A 15508-nucleotide genomic window follows, 5' to 3' on the forward strand; every position below is an offset into this window, starting at 1 on the left:
CGAGATGTGATCTCTAAAAATTCTTGCGAAGATTTGTAGACGAGTGCAAATTCTTCATTCGGTTTCCGCAACGACGAACCTCCTTCTTGATCTACTAATTCCTCCAATTTTTCCTCATCTAATAGATCCAATTATAAGAATTATAAGATAATTACGAAGAAAAAAGAACAGAACCTAGAAATTTGGGCTAAATTTGAAAAAGCATAGAGAGAAAATGAAGAGAGAGAAATGAAAGAGAAATGAACAGAATGCAGATCTGAAATTTTAAAAAATAAAAAAGTTTAAAACGTATATAAAGTGGGCAAGACACAAATCGCATTGAAACTGTACAAAACACATAGTAGCTCTTTAAAACTCATAGTTACTGTAATACGCATATAGTTACTATTTAAAATTACAAAATAACTGTCACGTGACAGTTACTCATATTACCCATACAAATTACTCTGTTGCCCTGGTCCACGCTAAGTTAGCGTGGACCAGGTTTATATTAGTGTAAATATCAATATAATAGTCTATAGTACTCTAATTCATAATTAAATTAATCAAATTGTATTAAATAAAAAAACAATAATCACTGCGAAGATTTAGGAAATTTTTAATGCAAATTTGTAAACTATGCTACTTTCCTAAGGAAAGTAATTTGATTGGTAAAAAGTAAAAGTAAAGATTATTTAGTGACAACAATTATGAGGTAAAAATTGCAATAATACACGTATTTATTTTTTCAAAATGAAGAGTAAATACGATATACACTAAATATGTAGTATTCACTTTTCAAAGATTAGTACAAGTTCTATCTTTTCTTCTCTATTCTACTACGTATAATGAAACTCTTGAGGTTATTATCATACATGACATTTTGGTTTCCATATAGAATAGTCTAAAACACCCCTTACTATTTACAAAAAATACTAACGTTAATTGTAAAATAAATATTAAAAAAAGGCATAAAAGAATTAGTCACTACAAGAATTTGTATCTTTAACGACAACCTAATTACGACGGGTCAAAAATCCCGTCGTAAAAACCTTTTGCGACGGGGATAACAACCAAACAATAACGGGAATAACCGTCGCAAAATGCCTTTTACGCCGGATTAACGACAAGATTTTCAATTAACGACGGCCCCCTTTTATGACGGATCCGCGACAGGAAATCCCGTCGTTAATCAACGATTATTGGCCTTTCGCGACGGGATTTCCCGTCGTTAATAGTATAATTTCTTGTAGTGAGTCAATCAAATTTAATATTACTTTTTTTTTGAGGGAAAGATAGGGAGAGCTTTTATTAGATAAGATCAATTTCCGCCAAAGCTGATATGCTTTGTGGAAAAGAGCCAATACAAATACGTTCCGTGCTATTACTTGTATCCCACCTTGCCACTAGATGAGCTACAGTATTACAAGCCCTCTTAACATGAGAAATGTAAAATTCATCGAAAAACAAGCTATCTTCTTTGATATCCTCCAATACCAGATGGGTTGGAGACTTGGAGTGAGACCCCTACGTGCATTATAGAAACCAGCCACCACATTTGCCGCATCACATTCGAACCATACTCTCTTGTGTCCCAGGCGTTTCGCTAGTTGTAGACCATATCGTAGTGCTAGAGCTTCCGCCATTTCCGGTGAAGTACCATCACATTTCTTCACAGCAGCCACGAGCAACTCCCCATTGTGATTACGCATTACAACACCCAGACCACCCTTCCCACCATGAGGCATATGCGCATCCGTTAATCTTTGTCCACCCTACCGACGGGCATTGCCAAGAGGAAGGAGTAGACGTAGCAGCTACCCGTGTGGGTTTAAACACATTCCTTGAGTACCCGCTATACTCTTCCACCATTCTTACAAAACCCGCAGCCACTATGGGTGGAGATGGCTTCTCATTCTCAAACACCATCAGATTACGACAATGCCAAGCCGCCCACATTAATGCAGCCATTGCTCTAAGGTCATGAGCATTACATTTCCTAGCCAACCACATCCACCTAGCCACAAAAGAGGTAGTTGGCGCACCAACCAAGTTACACGCAAGAGGACTATATTGCCAAATTTGTACGGCTGCATCACATTCAAAAAGAGAGTGAAAAATGGACTCGGTCGCTACTCCACATACCGGGCAGCATGGATCAAGGGCGATGTGACGATAAATGAGCCTATCTTTCACCGCCATATTACCCTTACATGCACTCCATAGAAAGTGTCGTAGTTTCGGTGGGGCATCAATTTTCCAAATTTCACGCCATACCTCTTCATGTACTACTACTCCATCCAAGCTTGACACATAGTTACTCCCTAACTTTGCCAACCAATATCCAGTTTTAACTGAGTAATCCCCATCTTTTATCATTATCCAATATAAACATCACATGGGAAACGACGCGAGATTGGGTTTTCAAGAATAAGAGCACATACCTCCTGGGAGAAATTGGCATTTATCATATTATCATCCCATGTACCAGAAGAGAAGTCAATAAGTTCGGAAACCCGCAATTCCAAGTTACTTGTTGGTGTTGGCAGGGGGACAGTCACCCGCTCTTCTTGGACTAACCATGGCTGGGTCCATACATTGATCTCGCTTCCATTACCAACTCGCCATGCTAGACCATCCCGTAGTAACGACTTGGCTTGACACCGTACTGGGTAGGGGTCGGATAGAATTAGCCTAATCACCACGCCGATCGGCTACTCCGGCGATACAGCTCTCTAATTCCTAGATACAGAAACACCACTAGGAAGTAGTAGAGAAGGGAACCTTGGATATAGTAACACCACCAAGGGGAAGGGAGATTATACTCAACCTAAAGAACACTCAAAGTGTTTGATATATTTCTCATACAAAGGCTTGTGTTCAGCCGATTACAACCATGGCTATTTATAGCCTTAATTCAAGTACTATTACAACTATATAATTAATGCTTTCAAATGTAAAAGATACAAAAGTCAGCATTATTGGGCTAAGAGGTGACAATTTCTACGTTTGCTGACTTAGGGTGGCAATAGGGGGTGGCTGTAGGGCAATAGGGGTGGCTGTAGGGAGGTGCTTCTTTGTCAAATTAGATGTTCACATGTAAGACTGTGTCAAACTCCCCCTGTTGGAGAAGACTCGACCTCGAGTCTTTGCTCTTCCTCATCCTCATAATATGGGGACAAATCAGCAACATTGAAGGTAGCAGAAACATTGTATTCCCCTGGAAGCTCAATCTTGTATGCATTTTCTCCAATCCTCTCTAGAACTTTGAAAGGTCCATCGGCCCTTGGCTTCAGCTTTCCATGTGTCCCTCGTGGAAACCTTTCTTTCCTTAAGTTAATCCAAACCAAATCTCCTTCTTTAAAAGTGGCCGGTTTGCGAAATTTATTCGCTTGCTCTTGGTAACGTTGATTTTTCTGTGTGATCTGAGCTCGGACTTTCTCATGAAGCTTCTTAATTTCTCTAGCTCGTTCATCAGCATCACCACTAAAGTTGTTAGGAGAAGGTAGTGGAGCAAGATCAACCGGTGTGGTCGGATTTTTACCATAAATGATCTTGAACGGGCTTTCACCAGTAGTTTGACTTGGAGAACAATTATAGGCAAATTCTGCTTGAGCTATCATCAAATCCCATTGGCGAGGGTTTTTATCCACAAGACTTCTCAACATGTTTCCAAGAGTCCTGTTGACAACTTCGGTTTGACCATAAGTTTGAGGATGCGCCGCAGAGCTAAATTGCAACCGTGTACCTAATTTGTGCAATAGAGTACGCCAAAAGTGACTCACACTACTACAAAAATAGGCGAAGAGACCTGTCAAAATATGCCAAAGAAACCTCCTTTGGACAGGTCTCTATCTCACAGGTCTCTTTGATAAAGAGACCCCCTCTAATAAAGAGGTCTCTTATTAAGAAAGAAAAGACCCTTTATTAGAGAGAGGGGGTCTGTTATACTAGTGATGCGAAAAATAATTTAATAGAGGAAAAGACTCATCTTTAGAGAAATGGGGTCTCTTTGCTAAATAAAATAGACCCATCATTAAAGAAAGGGGGTCTCTTTGTTAAATATATTCAGACCCCATATAAAAGAAAGGGGGTCTCTTTGATATTTAAACATTTTTTTTATTATGAAAAGTGGGAGACCAATTTTTATAGACAACGGGTCTCTTTTGACCTATATTTAATAAAAAAAAAATAGCATTTATACACAAAAAGGGAAGCGTCAAAATAAATTATCATAATAATTAATATCACGTACAATAATTTACAACAACAATAAATCCTACATATATACAATTAAGCCTGGTTAAAACTTCAAATGGCATTAACCCTTTTCATACCATCTACATTTTCCTAAGTTGTCTCTGCTCCTGCATAGTATCTAATCCACAAGCACACCCTTGATCTCATCTACATTAGTTTGCAGAAGTAGGCACTAGGAGCTCAAAGAAACAACTACAAAGAAACTAAAGCAGGTGAGAGAGATTCGGAGGATCAAAAATTTACAAGCCATAATCATAAAGCCGGATATCACTGATTCACAAGCCAAAATCGTGCAACTCAGATTAAAAAAGCAGAACAAGAAGATAAACTGATCAGCACAAAATTGCAGAACTGAATCAGCAGTATAGAAACTCAATTTATGTTAGTAGATAAATCGATGTACACAATAAAATTCACCACCTGGTTTGAAAATAAGTTAGCTCATGCTCATTAAACGAAAGCGTAACACCAATTAAAAAAAACTCGGTGCAGTCAATTCACTACTTTACAAGCCATAATCATAATCCAAAGCTTTTCTGAAGCTGAATACAACATAGAAAAAAGTGCTTTCTCACACACGAGGTATAAATTCATGCATTCCAAACCAATACATAAAATGTGGACAAAGAAAACCTCTACAGAATAAGTTTCTGGTAACATGACTGAGACAAAAAGGAAAGGAAAAAATGTCTTTACTTAAGTTAAAAAAAATTTAGCAGTATGTTTAGCAAGCGGGAAGGTCATTCGACTAAGATAAGCAGCATGCTGACTTTACCTTGGCTGAATTAGTAGGTCCTTTTTCAACCAATCCCAAACACACAGTTGCTGACAGAAACCCAAGACATCGGTGTACCAAACAAAGAAGAAAAGCAGGAAAACATCACACTAAACAGACCGCATCATAAATTAAGCCTCTAAACAACTAAAACCAGCATAGATTTTACTTCAATTACTGGCCTAGAAAGTTTTAAAGTTCTTAAGAATTATGCCTTGTACGAAAAAGCCAGATACTTTGCTTGCATATGTTGTTAAAACCATAATTTTCCCAAGCAAATTGAAAAGCTAACCCAAAATTAACTACATCCCAAATCTCAATCTTGTTGGTTCGACAGACATTCAACCAGGTATTCAGACAATTACAGACACCCATAACTTATAACTAACATTATGAAAGATAAAGGTTTCTGGACCAGATTCCAAAGTCAAACTAACATTTCATCTGCTTTTAGTAATAGATTATCCAAAAACAAGAGTGACAAAAGTTATGATGTTACGACAAAACTTGGAATCCTATAGGAGGAACATACATTCAACCAGGTATTCAAACACAAACTTGAACAATATTAGTATCCATAATAAGTCGAGTTTTCTACGAGATTTCCTAAATACACATCCATTTATAACAAACAGAAAGACGCTAGTCACGCTACAAATATATCAGGCTGCAGAAATTATATCAACCCAACAAATAAAACCAGTCTTGAGCTCACAGCAGAATTCAGCACCAATGTAAGCAAATTGAAAAATCTGTTATCTTGGTTTTGGGGGGTACACCAAATGGCTTTCAGATTTATGTTAAAAATACAGATACTGGATACTGCTTACCATCAGACGTCTTCTAGTATACTGATGGCTTCCCTAAGTTTCTTTAGTCGTGTACCTGCACCTCTACTTGCACAGGAGTGCAATGTCTGATTGAACCTGTCACCAAAATCAAGAAAGCATTGTTAACGATGAAGAGATAATCTGACTGAAGAAAAGGCCAGGGGCTAAAATATGTTAAAGATTTAGCTCTCCGACGCCTGAGAATGACTATAAAACACATCTACAAGCTGAAGACCAAGTGAAACTCTTCCAAACATTTTGAGTTCCATCTTGATTATCACAACAACCAATTCCCTAATAGGAACTACACCCACGCCGGTTATGACGTTCACAACAGTTGATACACCATCATATTAACTAGCGTAGGCATAAGAAGGAAGGGATGTATTCTTCATAATGGATAAAGTTATACTATAACTTCAAGAGAAGCAATGACAAAAACAAGGCAAGTTGGGTTTACCTTGACACTGAACTTCTTCTCTAGCTCCATGACCAACCCGATGTGAATTTTGCGCTTTTCTCAATCTGTATGGAACATGGACAACAGTAGGCTTCTTGTTTTTGAAATGTCAACCTGACTGCATAAAGGTAAAAGACAACCTTATTAAACCTCAAGGAAAGCCTAATTTTCATGGAATCAAACAAAAAACTATGTAGCAATTACGAAGCAAAGTTGATAAACAGATCCTTCAACTCATTTCCCATATCCTTGTTGTTGGTCTCAAGGTCAAATATTGCTTGAAAAATATAAATCCACATTTCTAGCTTTGCCACAAATTAATTCTCAGTTGATCACATCACAATTTCCAGAATTTACCTGAGCAAGATTCTCCTCAAGGTCAGTTGGGTCAACACCCCTTTATTTTTTAATCTTCCTCGAAGCAGTAAACATCTGGACAGTGTTGATTTACACACACAAAAACATTAATCAAATACTGCAATTTTAAATTTTAACGACAATGCTATCGTATTATCCAGTATTTAGTTGTTTATAACACTTGAATCCAAATGACACAATTCAGTACTGAACTAAACCTAAAAATCCGTAAAATGTCTTTAATTCCCAAACATTGAAAATGCATATGCAATATGGTATGCAACGAATTGGGGATCATCATACTTTTCAACTTTCACTACCATTAATCCCCAACTAAAATAGACATCCTTAATTTTCACACAAAAAACCTCAAATTCCAATCACTACACTAAAATTGGCAGCTATAGTATACCGTTGTGCCAGCCACAAAGACAATTAAACTAGTAACACTCCTGCCAACAATCAAGAAAAACTATCAAACTCCAGATTAAAAATTCAATCTTGTATTAAGTAATATCAGCAAAATTAAGCTAACGTTCTAACAAGGTTCATGCTTCAAAGTGACTTGATTTACCTCTCAGATTCATACTTTTGAACTTCTTTTTCTACTTATTCCTTTTCTACTAGATTGAGTGATTTTTGGTAGTTGGATTTGTTTTCATGAAAAACATATTAATATGGAATTTATGAGTTGATTAATGGGTCGTGTGAAATTGGGGAAATCAAATAGAAAAGGGTTTCATTCAACAAACGACACTTGCTGCACAAACAAACCGAAATTCAATCATTTTCCCATTAGTTCCTCAATTACCTTCAAACCACGAAACTTTTAAACCAATATGAATTCCTAATTCAACTCAAACCCGCTTGAAGATCAATTCCTTAAAACCCTAACCTCACACAACATACCCGTACAGTAAAACAAACCCTAAATTCCGCAAAACACAGAACATATAAGAAAAAAGCAACACAAATGCGGCAAAATCAACAAAAAGTTCACACGAAATCAACAAAAAGAATAACAAAAATCAATGATTGAATCTAAAAAATTACCAACCTGGAAATTATGAGAGCAGTGAACTTTTGTAGCTCGAGAAGGTTGATGCCATAACTTCTTCAGGTACAGATCTGTGAGATTATCCAGTACTGAAGAGCCTACATCGACGAGTTCACTCTCTTGCTTCTCTGATCGAGAGGGGCGGTGGGGAAATTGGGAGAGGAAGAGAGATGGAGAGGAGAGAGAGTTTTTTTTTTTAATGAAAAATAGTTGGGAAAGAGACCCGGTAACACAAATAAGGGTCTTTCCCTTTTCTGCATTTGTTTGTACATGGGCCCATTTAATATAAGAGACCCGTTATTTAAATTAACGGGTCTTTAGTTTATTTCTCTTTATTTTTCGGAAATGAATGGTGGGCCCTTTGACATAAAAGAGACCCGTTAAATCAAATAACTGATCTCTGGTTTCTCTCATTTTATTTTCAGCGGAAAAATGGTGGAACCTTAGTTTTATTAGAGACCTGTTAACTTTAAAATTAGATCACTTATATTAAAGAGACCCGTCATCTCGACTATAGGGTCTTTTATTGAAGATCTCTTTGCCCATTTTTGTAGTAGTGTCATGAATTTGACATCTCGATCAGAAGTGATTGTCTTTGGAATTCCATGTAGACGCACAATTTCTCGAAAGTAAAGATCAGCAACTTGTGTGGCATCATTAGTCTTGTTGCATGGAAGAAAGTGTGCCATCTTTGAGAATCGATCAACAACAACCATGATGGAATCTTTGTTGCGCTGGGTACGAGGTAACCCAACAACAAAATCCATACTCACATCTTCCCAAGGAGCATCAGGAACAGGCAATGGAGTGTAAAGACCTGTGTTTTGACCACGAGCTTTCGCAATATGACATGCTCAACATCTTTTGACATATCGATCGACATCTCTAACCATGTGTGGCCAATAGAAATTCGCTGCAATAATGCTCAATGTCTTATCTCTACCAAAATGTCCAGCAAGGACACCGGCATGACACTCGTGTAGTATCATATCACGCAAGGAACATCTTGGTACGCACAACTTATTTCCCTTGAATAAGTAACCATCTTGACGATGAAACTGGCGTTGAGGGCCTTCAACACATTTCTTCCAGAATTCTCCAAGGTCTTCATCATCTTCATACAAATCCTTGAGAACTTCAAAACCAATTACTTTGACTTGAAGAGTTGAGAGCAAAGCATGTCGTCTACTTAAAGCATCAGCAACTTTATTTTGAGTTCCAGACTTGTGCTTAAGGACAAAGTGAAAAGGAGATAAAAACTCACTCCATTTTGCATGACGACGCTGGAGCTTTTGTTGACTGTGAAGATACTTGAGTGACTCGTGATCAGAATATAGCACGAATTCCTTAGCTAGCAAATAGTGACTCCAGTGATCTAAGGCTCGTACTATTTCATAAAATTCCTTCTCGTACGTTGAGTACTTACGCCTTGATTAATTGAGTTTCTCACTAAAGAAGGCAATTGGTCGACCCTCTTGACTAAGAACTGCACCTATACCAACTCCTGAAGCGTCACAATCTACTTCAAAAAGCTTGTCAAAATCTGGCAAGGCTAGAGTTGGTGCTCTCGTGATAATTTCCTTGAGTTCTTCAAAGCTTTGTTGGGCAGCTCGGGTCCACTCAAACTTTTCCTTTTTCAATACTTCAGTGAGTGGGGCGGCAATAGTGCTGAAATTCTTGATGAAGCGGCGATAGAAAGATGCTAGGCCATGAAAACTGCGAACATCATGTATTAATTGAGGAATTGGCCAGCTAATAATTGCCTCAATTTTGCTGGGATCCATCTCAATCCCATTGCTTGATACAACGTACCCAAGAAATACCACTTTGTCAGTCAAGAAGTGACATTTCTTCAAATTGGCATACAATTTCTGTTCACGAAGAACTTGAAAAATTTGTCGCACATGCTCCAAGTGTTCTTCAGAATTTCGACTATACACAAGGATGTCATCAAAATAAATAACCACGAATTTTCCAATGAAAGGGCGGAATACCTGATTCATCAATCGCATAAAAGTGCTCGGTGCATTTGAAAGACCAAATGGCATGACCATCCACTCGTATAATCCATCTCTGGTCTTGAATGCAGTCTTCCACTCATCTTCAGGTCGCATTCGAATCTGATGGTACCCACTTCGTAGATCAATTTTGGAAAATAAAAAAGCATTATGCAATTGATCTAGTAGGTCATCAAGGCGAGGAATAGGAAATCTGTATTTGATTGTGATCCGATTGACAGCACGACTATCGATGCACATACGCCATGATCCGTCTTTCTTTGGCACAAGGAGTGCTGGAACTGCGCAGGGACTCACACTTTCACGTACCAAACCTTTTTGCATAAGCTCGGTGACTTGTCTAAGAAGTTCTTCATGCTCTTTTGGACTCATTCGATATGCGGCTTTGTTTGGGATCACTGCGCCAGGAACAAAATCAATACAATGTTGAATGTCACGCATTGGAGGTAGACCAGCTGGGATTTCTTCAGGCACAATGTCATTGAATTCACGAAGTAGAGGCTTGATCTCGTTTGGAATCCCTTGATCTTCTTTATTTTCTTCGAGCATGACAAGGACACAAGCAACTCTGGATTCTTCTAACGCCATAGTAAACATTGATTCAGACACTGTGAGACTCTTCTCTTGGCTTGGCTTTGCTAACATTTCCCTTTTAAATGGAGCTAAAACAATTTTAACACCATCTTTTTCAAAGGAATAAGTGTTTTTAAAGCCATCATGAATTGCATGACGATCATATTGCCATGGACGACCCAAAAGTAAATGACAAGCATCCATAGGAATGACATCACACCATACCTTATCTTGATATTTCTTACCAATGGAGAAATCAATTAGGCATCGTTTAGTGACCTTGACATCATTCCCCTTCTTCAACCATGTGAGCTTGTAAGGATAAGGGTGATCCTTTGTAGGCAACTTCAATTTCTCGACCATTGTTGCGGCAACAACATTTTCACAGCTGCCACTATCGATGATGACATTGCATATCTTCCCATGAGATGTACACCGAGTGTGGAAGATGTTGTGGCGCAACCATTCATCTTCTTCAACAGGAGCTGCATTGAGGATACGTCGAATAACGAGTGATTCACCTTCGTCTGCATGTAGGACCTCTTGATCATCTTCATCTTCTTGGCTTTCCTCAGCTTGATCGTCTTCAAATAATTCTTCTTCGACAAAAGAGATTATTCTAGAATTTGGACATTCTGAAGCAATGTGTCCAAATCCTTGACACTTAAAACATCTCCTCGAAGTAGGATTACTTACTTGCTTGAAAGGCTTGCTGGTTGCGGCTGGATTCTCAACCTTTTTCATTGTGGTGCTGGAGTTAGCTTTTGGTGGGAACCTTGTTGAAGGGTTACCACGATAAGGTGTCTCCTTCGTGACAGTTTTGAATCCAGTCTTCTCTTTTGCTTGTTGGCCTTCAACTTTTAAGGCTAGCTTGGTGACGTCGTTGAATGACCAATATTGTTGTAGTTGTACAACTTTAGAGATCTTCGGTTCCAAGCCTGTCAAGAATCTTGCAATGGTCTGCTCTTCAGGCTCGGCATTGTCGCACTTCATTGACAAATCTTCAAATTCAGCGATGTACTCTGCCACAGATTTACTTCCTTGTTGCAGGTGATGGAACTTAAGAAATATATCTTGACGATAATGACTTGGTAAAAATTTGCGCTTGAGTTCACGCTTCATTTTATCCCATGTGCGAATTTTACTACGACCTTCTCGTTCTCGTTGTCTCTTAAGATTCTCCCACCAAATGGATGCATGCTTCTTGAACTTGATTGCAACTATCTTGACCTTGCGATCATCTGGAATATCCTTGAAATCAAAGACACGTTCAACGGTATGAAGCCATTCAATAAACTCGTCTGGATGAACACCTCCTTCAAAATCAGGAATATCAACTTTTATTCCCAAATCTTTTTCTCGGTGTTGGGGAAGACGGGTTCGCCTGGTATTGGATGTTTCTCCACTTGATGATTCACCATCAGGTTGGTGAAATGGATTGACTTCTTCATCTTCACCATCTGATTGTTCGTCATCTGACTGATGGGATGGGCCAGCGGAAGCTTCATAACGTGTAAGACGTTGTTGGAGTCGTTGGATTTCTCGTTGCATATCAGCTATGATTGTATCATAAACAGGACGTGGTTGATGATTTCCTCCACGACGTGTTCTTGGTGGCATCTTGAAAGACAATTAATAAAACTTTTTTTTTCTCTCTTTTGTTTTTTCCTCTTTTTTTTTTTTTTTTTTACATAAAACAAATACGTAATATGAATAACAAGTAAACAAAGAGATTAAAAGACTAAGACATCTTCTATATGAATATAATAAATTAATACTACATGAGTATATGTTAAGTTGTTAACAAGTGATTTGACACAAATACACAATGACGTGTAAAAGCAACTAAACACCACCTAGGTTTCTCTCTCTTTATTTTTTTTTATTTTATTTTTTAAAGTGAATGATGGCATATGAAACTAAGTCAAAGTTTTTGGCAAAGAGGAGTACAGAATGGCGTGAAAACAGGAACACTCAAACACAATAAAGTACGACTCTGCAAAAGAGTAGGCGAGAACAGAGGGGTATTACCAAACAGAGTAAATCGGGTTGGAGTACTTTCAAGTATCTAGCTGCAAATCTCACTTCAAAAGTAATATGGTTGTCTATTAGCTGAGTTGATGGTGGCGATCGGTGAAGCGCCGGAGATTTGTTGGTCTTTACGGTGGAGGTAATTTGAGGTGAGATGATGGTGGCTGACGGTAGAGGTAAGTTTTTAATTTATTTATTTTTTGGACTAGATTTGTGAGGGATAACGGTGAAGGATATGGTGGTTTGTTTTGTTGAGGTTGAACGGAATTAATGGTATTTGAAGCGACGTCGATTCTGCAAGACGATAGCTTCAATGGAGGGCGTCCCGAAAGGTAAGCGGAACCTTGGCTCTGGTACCAATTTGACACCGTACTGGGTAGGGGTCGGATAGAATTAGCCTAATCACCACGCCGATCGGCTACTCCGGCGATACAGCTCTCTAATTCCTAGATACAGAAACACCACTAGGAAGTAGTAGAGAAGGGAACCTTGGATATAGTAACACCACCAAGGGGAAGGGGGATTATACTCAACCTAAAGAACACTCAAAGTGTTTGATATATTTCTCATACAAAGGCTTGTGTTCAGCCGATTACAACCATGACTATTTATAGCCTTAATTCAAGCACTATTACAACTATATAATTAATGCTTTCAAATGTAAAAGATACAAAAGTCAGCATTATTGGGCTAAGAGGTGACAATTTCTACGGTTGCTGACTTAGGGTGGCAATAGGGGGTGGCTGTAGGGCAATAGGGGTGGCTGTAGGGAGGTGCTTCTTTGTCAAATTAGATGTTCACATGTAAGACTGTGTCATGGCTCCCCATATACTCCTCCAAGTGTAACTAGGATCGTACCCTCTGTGTGCTTCTAATACTCCAGACTTCTTATAGTACCTTGCCTTGAGGATATTGTGCACCAATGATGTACCACCCTTTAGCAATCTCCAGCCTTGTTTGGCTAGTAGAGCCTGATTAAAGCATTTAAGGTCACGAAACCCTAGGCCACCCTTCGATTTCGGCACACATAACTTCTCCCAGTTTTGCCAGTGTAGCTTCCTATGGTCTTCACTCGATCCCCACCAAAAGCGATTCAATAACATATGGATTTCATCAATTAGGCCATCCGGTATTTTAAAGATACTCATCATATATGTAGGAATAGCTTGCGCCACCGCCTTAATAAGTATCTCCTTACCCGGCCTAGAGAGCAGACGCTCCTTCCATCCATTTAATTTCTTCCATATACGCTCCTTTAGACATGCAAAGATAGCTTTTTTCGACTTACCAATGATTGTTGGAAGCGCTAAATACTTCTCATGTTTCTCTACCTCACGCACCCCTAGAGTATCAATTATCTCCATTCTTTTTTCGACGGTAACACATTTACTAAAGGCAACTTCTGTCTTGTTAAGATTAACTTTCTGCCCAAATTTAATATTACTTACATTAGTTGAAAATAAAAATCTCAGCACAAAACAAGTAAAAAAGAAAATTATTCTTCAAATAATATATTATAACATTAAACCATCCAAAGAGACAAGAGTCACACTATTTTATGAGAACGTACTCATAGCTATTTCCAAAGACATTTAGAAAATTGGCTGCTACACTTGTATGGAAAGCAACATATAATTAAAAGACGAGGATTACAATATTTGCCCAATCTAACACATAGTTTTCTAGGAATGTAATTAGGATCTGTAACATTATTAGTGTTCAGGTGTTCATCTTTACCCTCGACAACAACAGTGGTGGATCCAGGAACAGTATGGACGTCTGTGGCGGCCGTTACGATTAATACAAGGCTAAGGATGACCACCAACATCTTTACCATCTTCATGATTTTTCCCCTTAAGAGTCGATGAAATTATTGAATTTGAATATAATGAGATGGAGTTGTGATTTTTGTTGGAAACATTTAAGTCAATTTATAACAGTGGAAAGCTAACGTTTTATTACATTTTTCATGTAAACCTGGGAAAGTAGGAGTAAGGTGGCAATTTGTCAACGGGGTTTTTTAGATTGACCCGCAATTGAAAACTAACGCTGCATACGATGTATTTCATGTGGACCTGGATTGAGTACACAAACATTTCGAAAATCTGGTTCTTTTTAACCTATAAGATCTCAACTTATCTGAACTTATTAGAATTTATATGACTTTATCTAACTTATATGAATTTATAAAGCCTTATTTAACCTATAAGACCTTATAATATTTAAGATTGTATAGGACCTTATAAGATCTTATTAAATCTTAATAGACCTTATTTAAAGTTTATTAGATTATTACTAAATTGTTAACCATTATAATTTTGAAAATAGTAGATTGTAAATATTAATAAATATAATTCATAAAGAAATTATTATTTAGTTTTTATATTAATAATTGTGTTATTAAGTTATTTAATAATATAAATTATTACTCTGTAATAATTATCCAAAATTTATAAAATTCAAGTACAAATTCGACCAATTTGTCGAAAAATATTTGTAACTAACTTTTTAATAAACAACTTTATGCTTCGTAATGTAACTTCATCACTGACGAAAAACAACTCTTTGATACTCCGTACGAGAATTTCACTAGATGCATTGATGTAAAGAAGTAATATCATGATTATTTGCGTCTCACCGAAAAAATCGTACATTGATTTGTGATGCAAACGCAATTTTAAAAGGGTTTGTTAAGTTTTTTCCCATATAATTAAATTGATAGTAATTAATAATAACATATTAATTCATATTTACGTATCATTAATAATTATTATCGTCAACTAGAAACCCCAAATTATGTTAATATAATACTCCCTCTGTATTTATTTAAAAGATACACTTGCCTTTTCCGGCCGTATTTATTTAAGAGATACACTTGCCATTTTTAGAAACTTATCAACCCCACCATCTAATTAAATAATATATCTACGCCCCACCTTCACCCCCCACTCCCTAAAATGGCATGGTCCCCACTTGTTTTTCTTATTAAAATATCTATTCAACCCCACTTGTTTTATTACTTTATTTCATTCAATTCTTTTTCTTAATACTCGTGCCCGGCCAAGTGTATCTCTTAAATAAATAAGGAGGGAGTAATATAAATATGATTTATTTAATACTCAGTATAACAACGTAAATAATCATAATATTAATTATATTGCACATTTA

General features: G+C 37.4%; 1 protein-coding gene across 1 annotated transcript; it reads right to left on the bottom strand.

The window, feature by feature from the left end:
* Positions 1 to 3089: 3089 nt before the first annotated feature.
* Positions 3090 to 11929, bottom strand: LOC110777940 (transposon Ty3-I Gag-Pol polyprotein). Its single transcript, XM_056841354.1, has 6 exons — positions 9169 to 11929; positions 8578 to 9069; positions 8218 to 8535; positions 5900 to 5940; positions 4483 to 4567; positions 3090 to 3727 (listed from the first exon to the last, which is right to left on the bottom strand). Exons 1-6 carry the CDS (start codon positions 11927 to 11929, stop codon positions 3090 to 3092), a joined length of 4335 nt encoding a protein of 1444 aa, XP_056697332.1.
* Positions 11930 to 15508: the final 3579 nt, after the last annotated feature.

This window comes from Spinacia oleracea, chromosome 4, assembly GCF_020520425.1.
Source record: "Spinacia oleracea cultivar Varoflay chromosome 4, BTI_SOV_V1, whole genome shotgun sequence".
Classification (NCBI taxonomy): domain Eukaryota; kingdom Viridiplantae; phylum Streptophyta; class Magnoliopsida; order Caryophyllales; family Amaranthaceae; genus Spinacia; species Spinacia oleracea.

What these genes read in the sequence shown, in the direction of transcription:
- LOC110777940 (XM_056841354.1), bottom strand. Translation starts at nt 11,929, where the DNA reads ATGCCACCAAGAACACGTCGTGGAGGAAATCATCAACCACGTCCTGTT. An exon ending in CGATCGATATGTCAAAAGAT is followed by an intron (nt 8,536 to 8,577) that starts GTTGAGCATGTC and finishes GTCAAAACACAG; the next exon opens with GTCTTTACACTCCATTGCCT. An exon ending in CTGTGCAAGTAGAGGTGCAG is followed by an intron (nt 4,568 to 5,899) that starts GTACACGACTAA and finishes TGTGCTGATCAG; the next exon opens with TTTATCTTCTTGTTCTGCTT.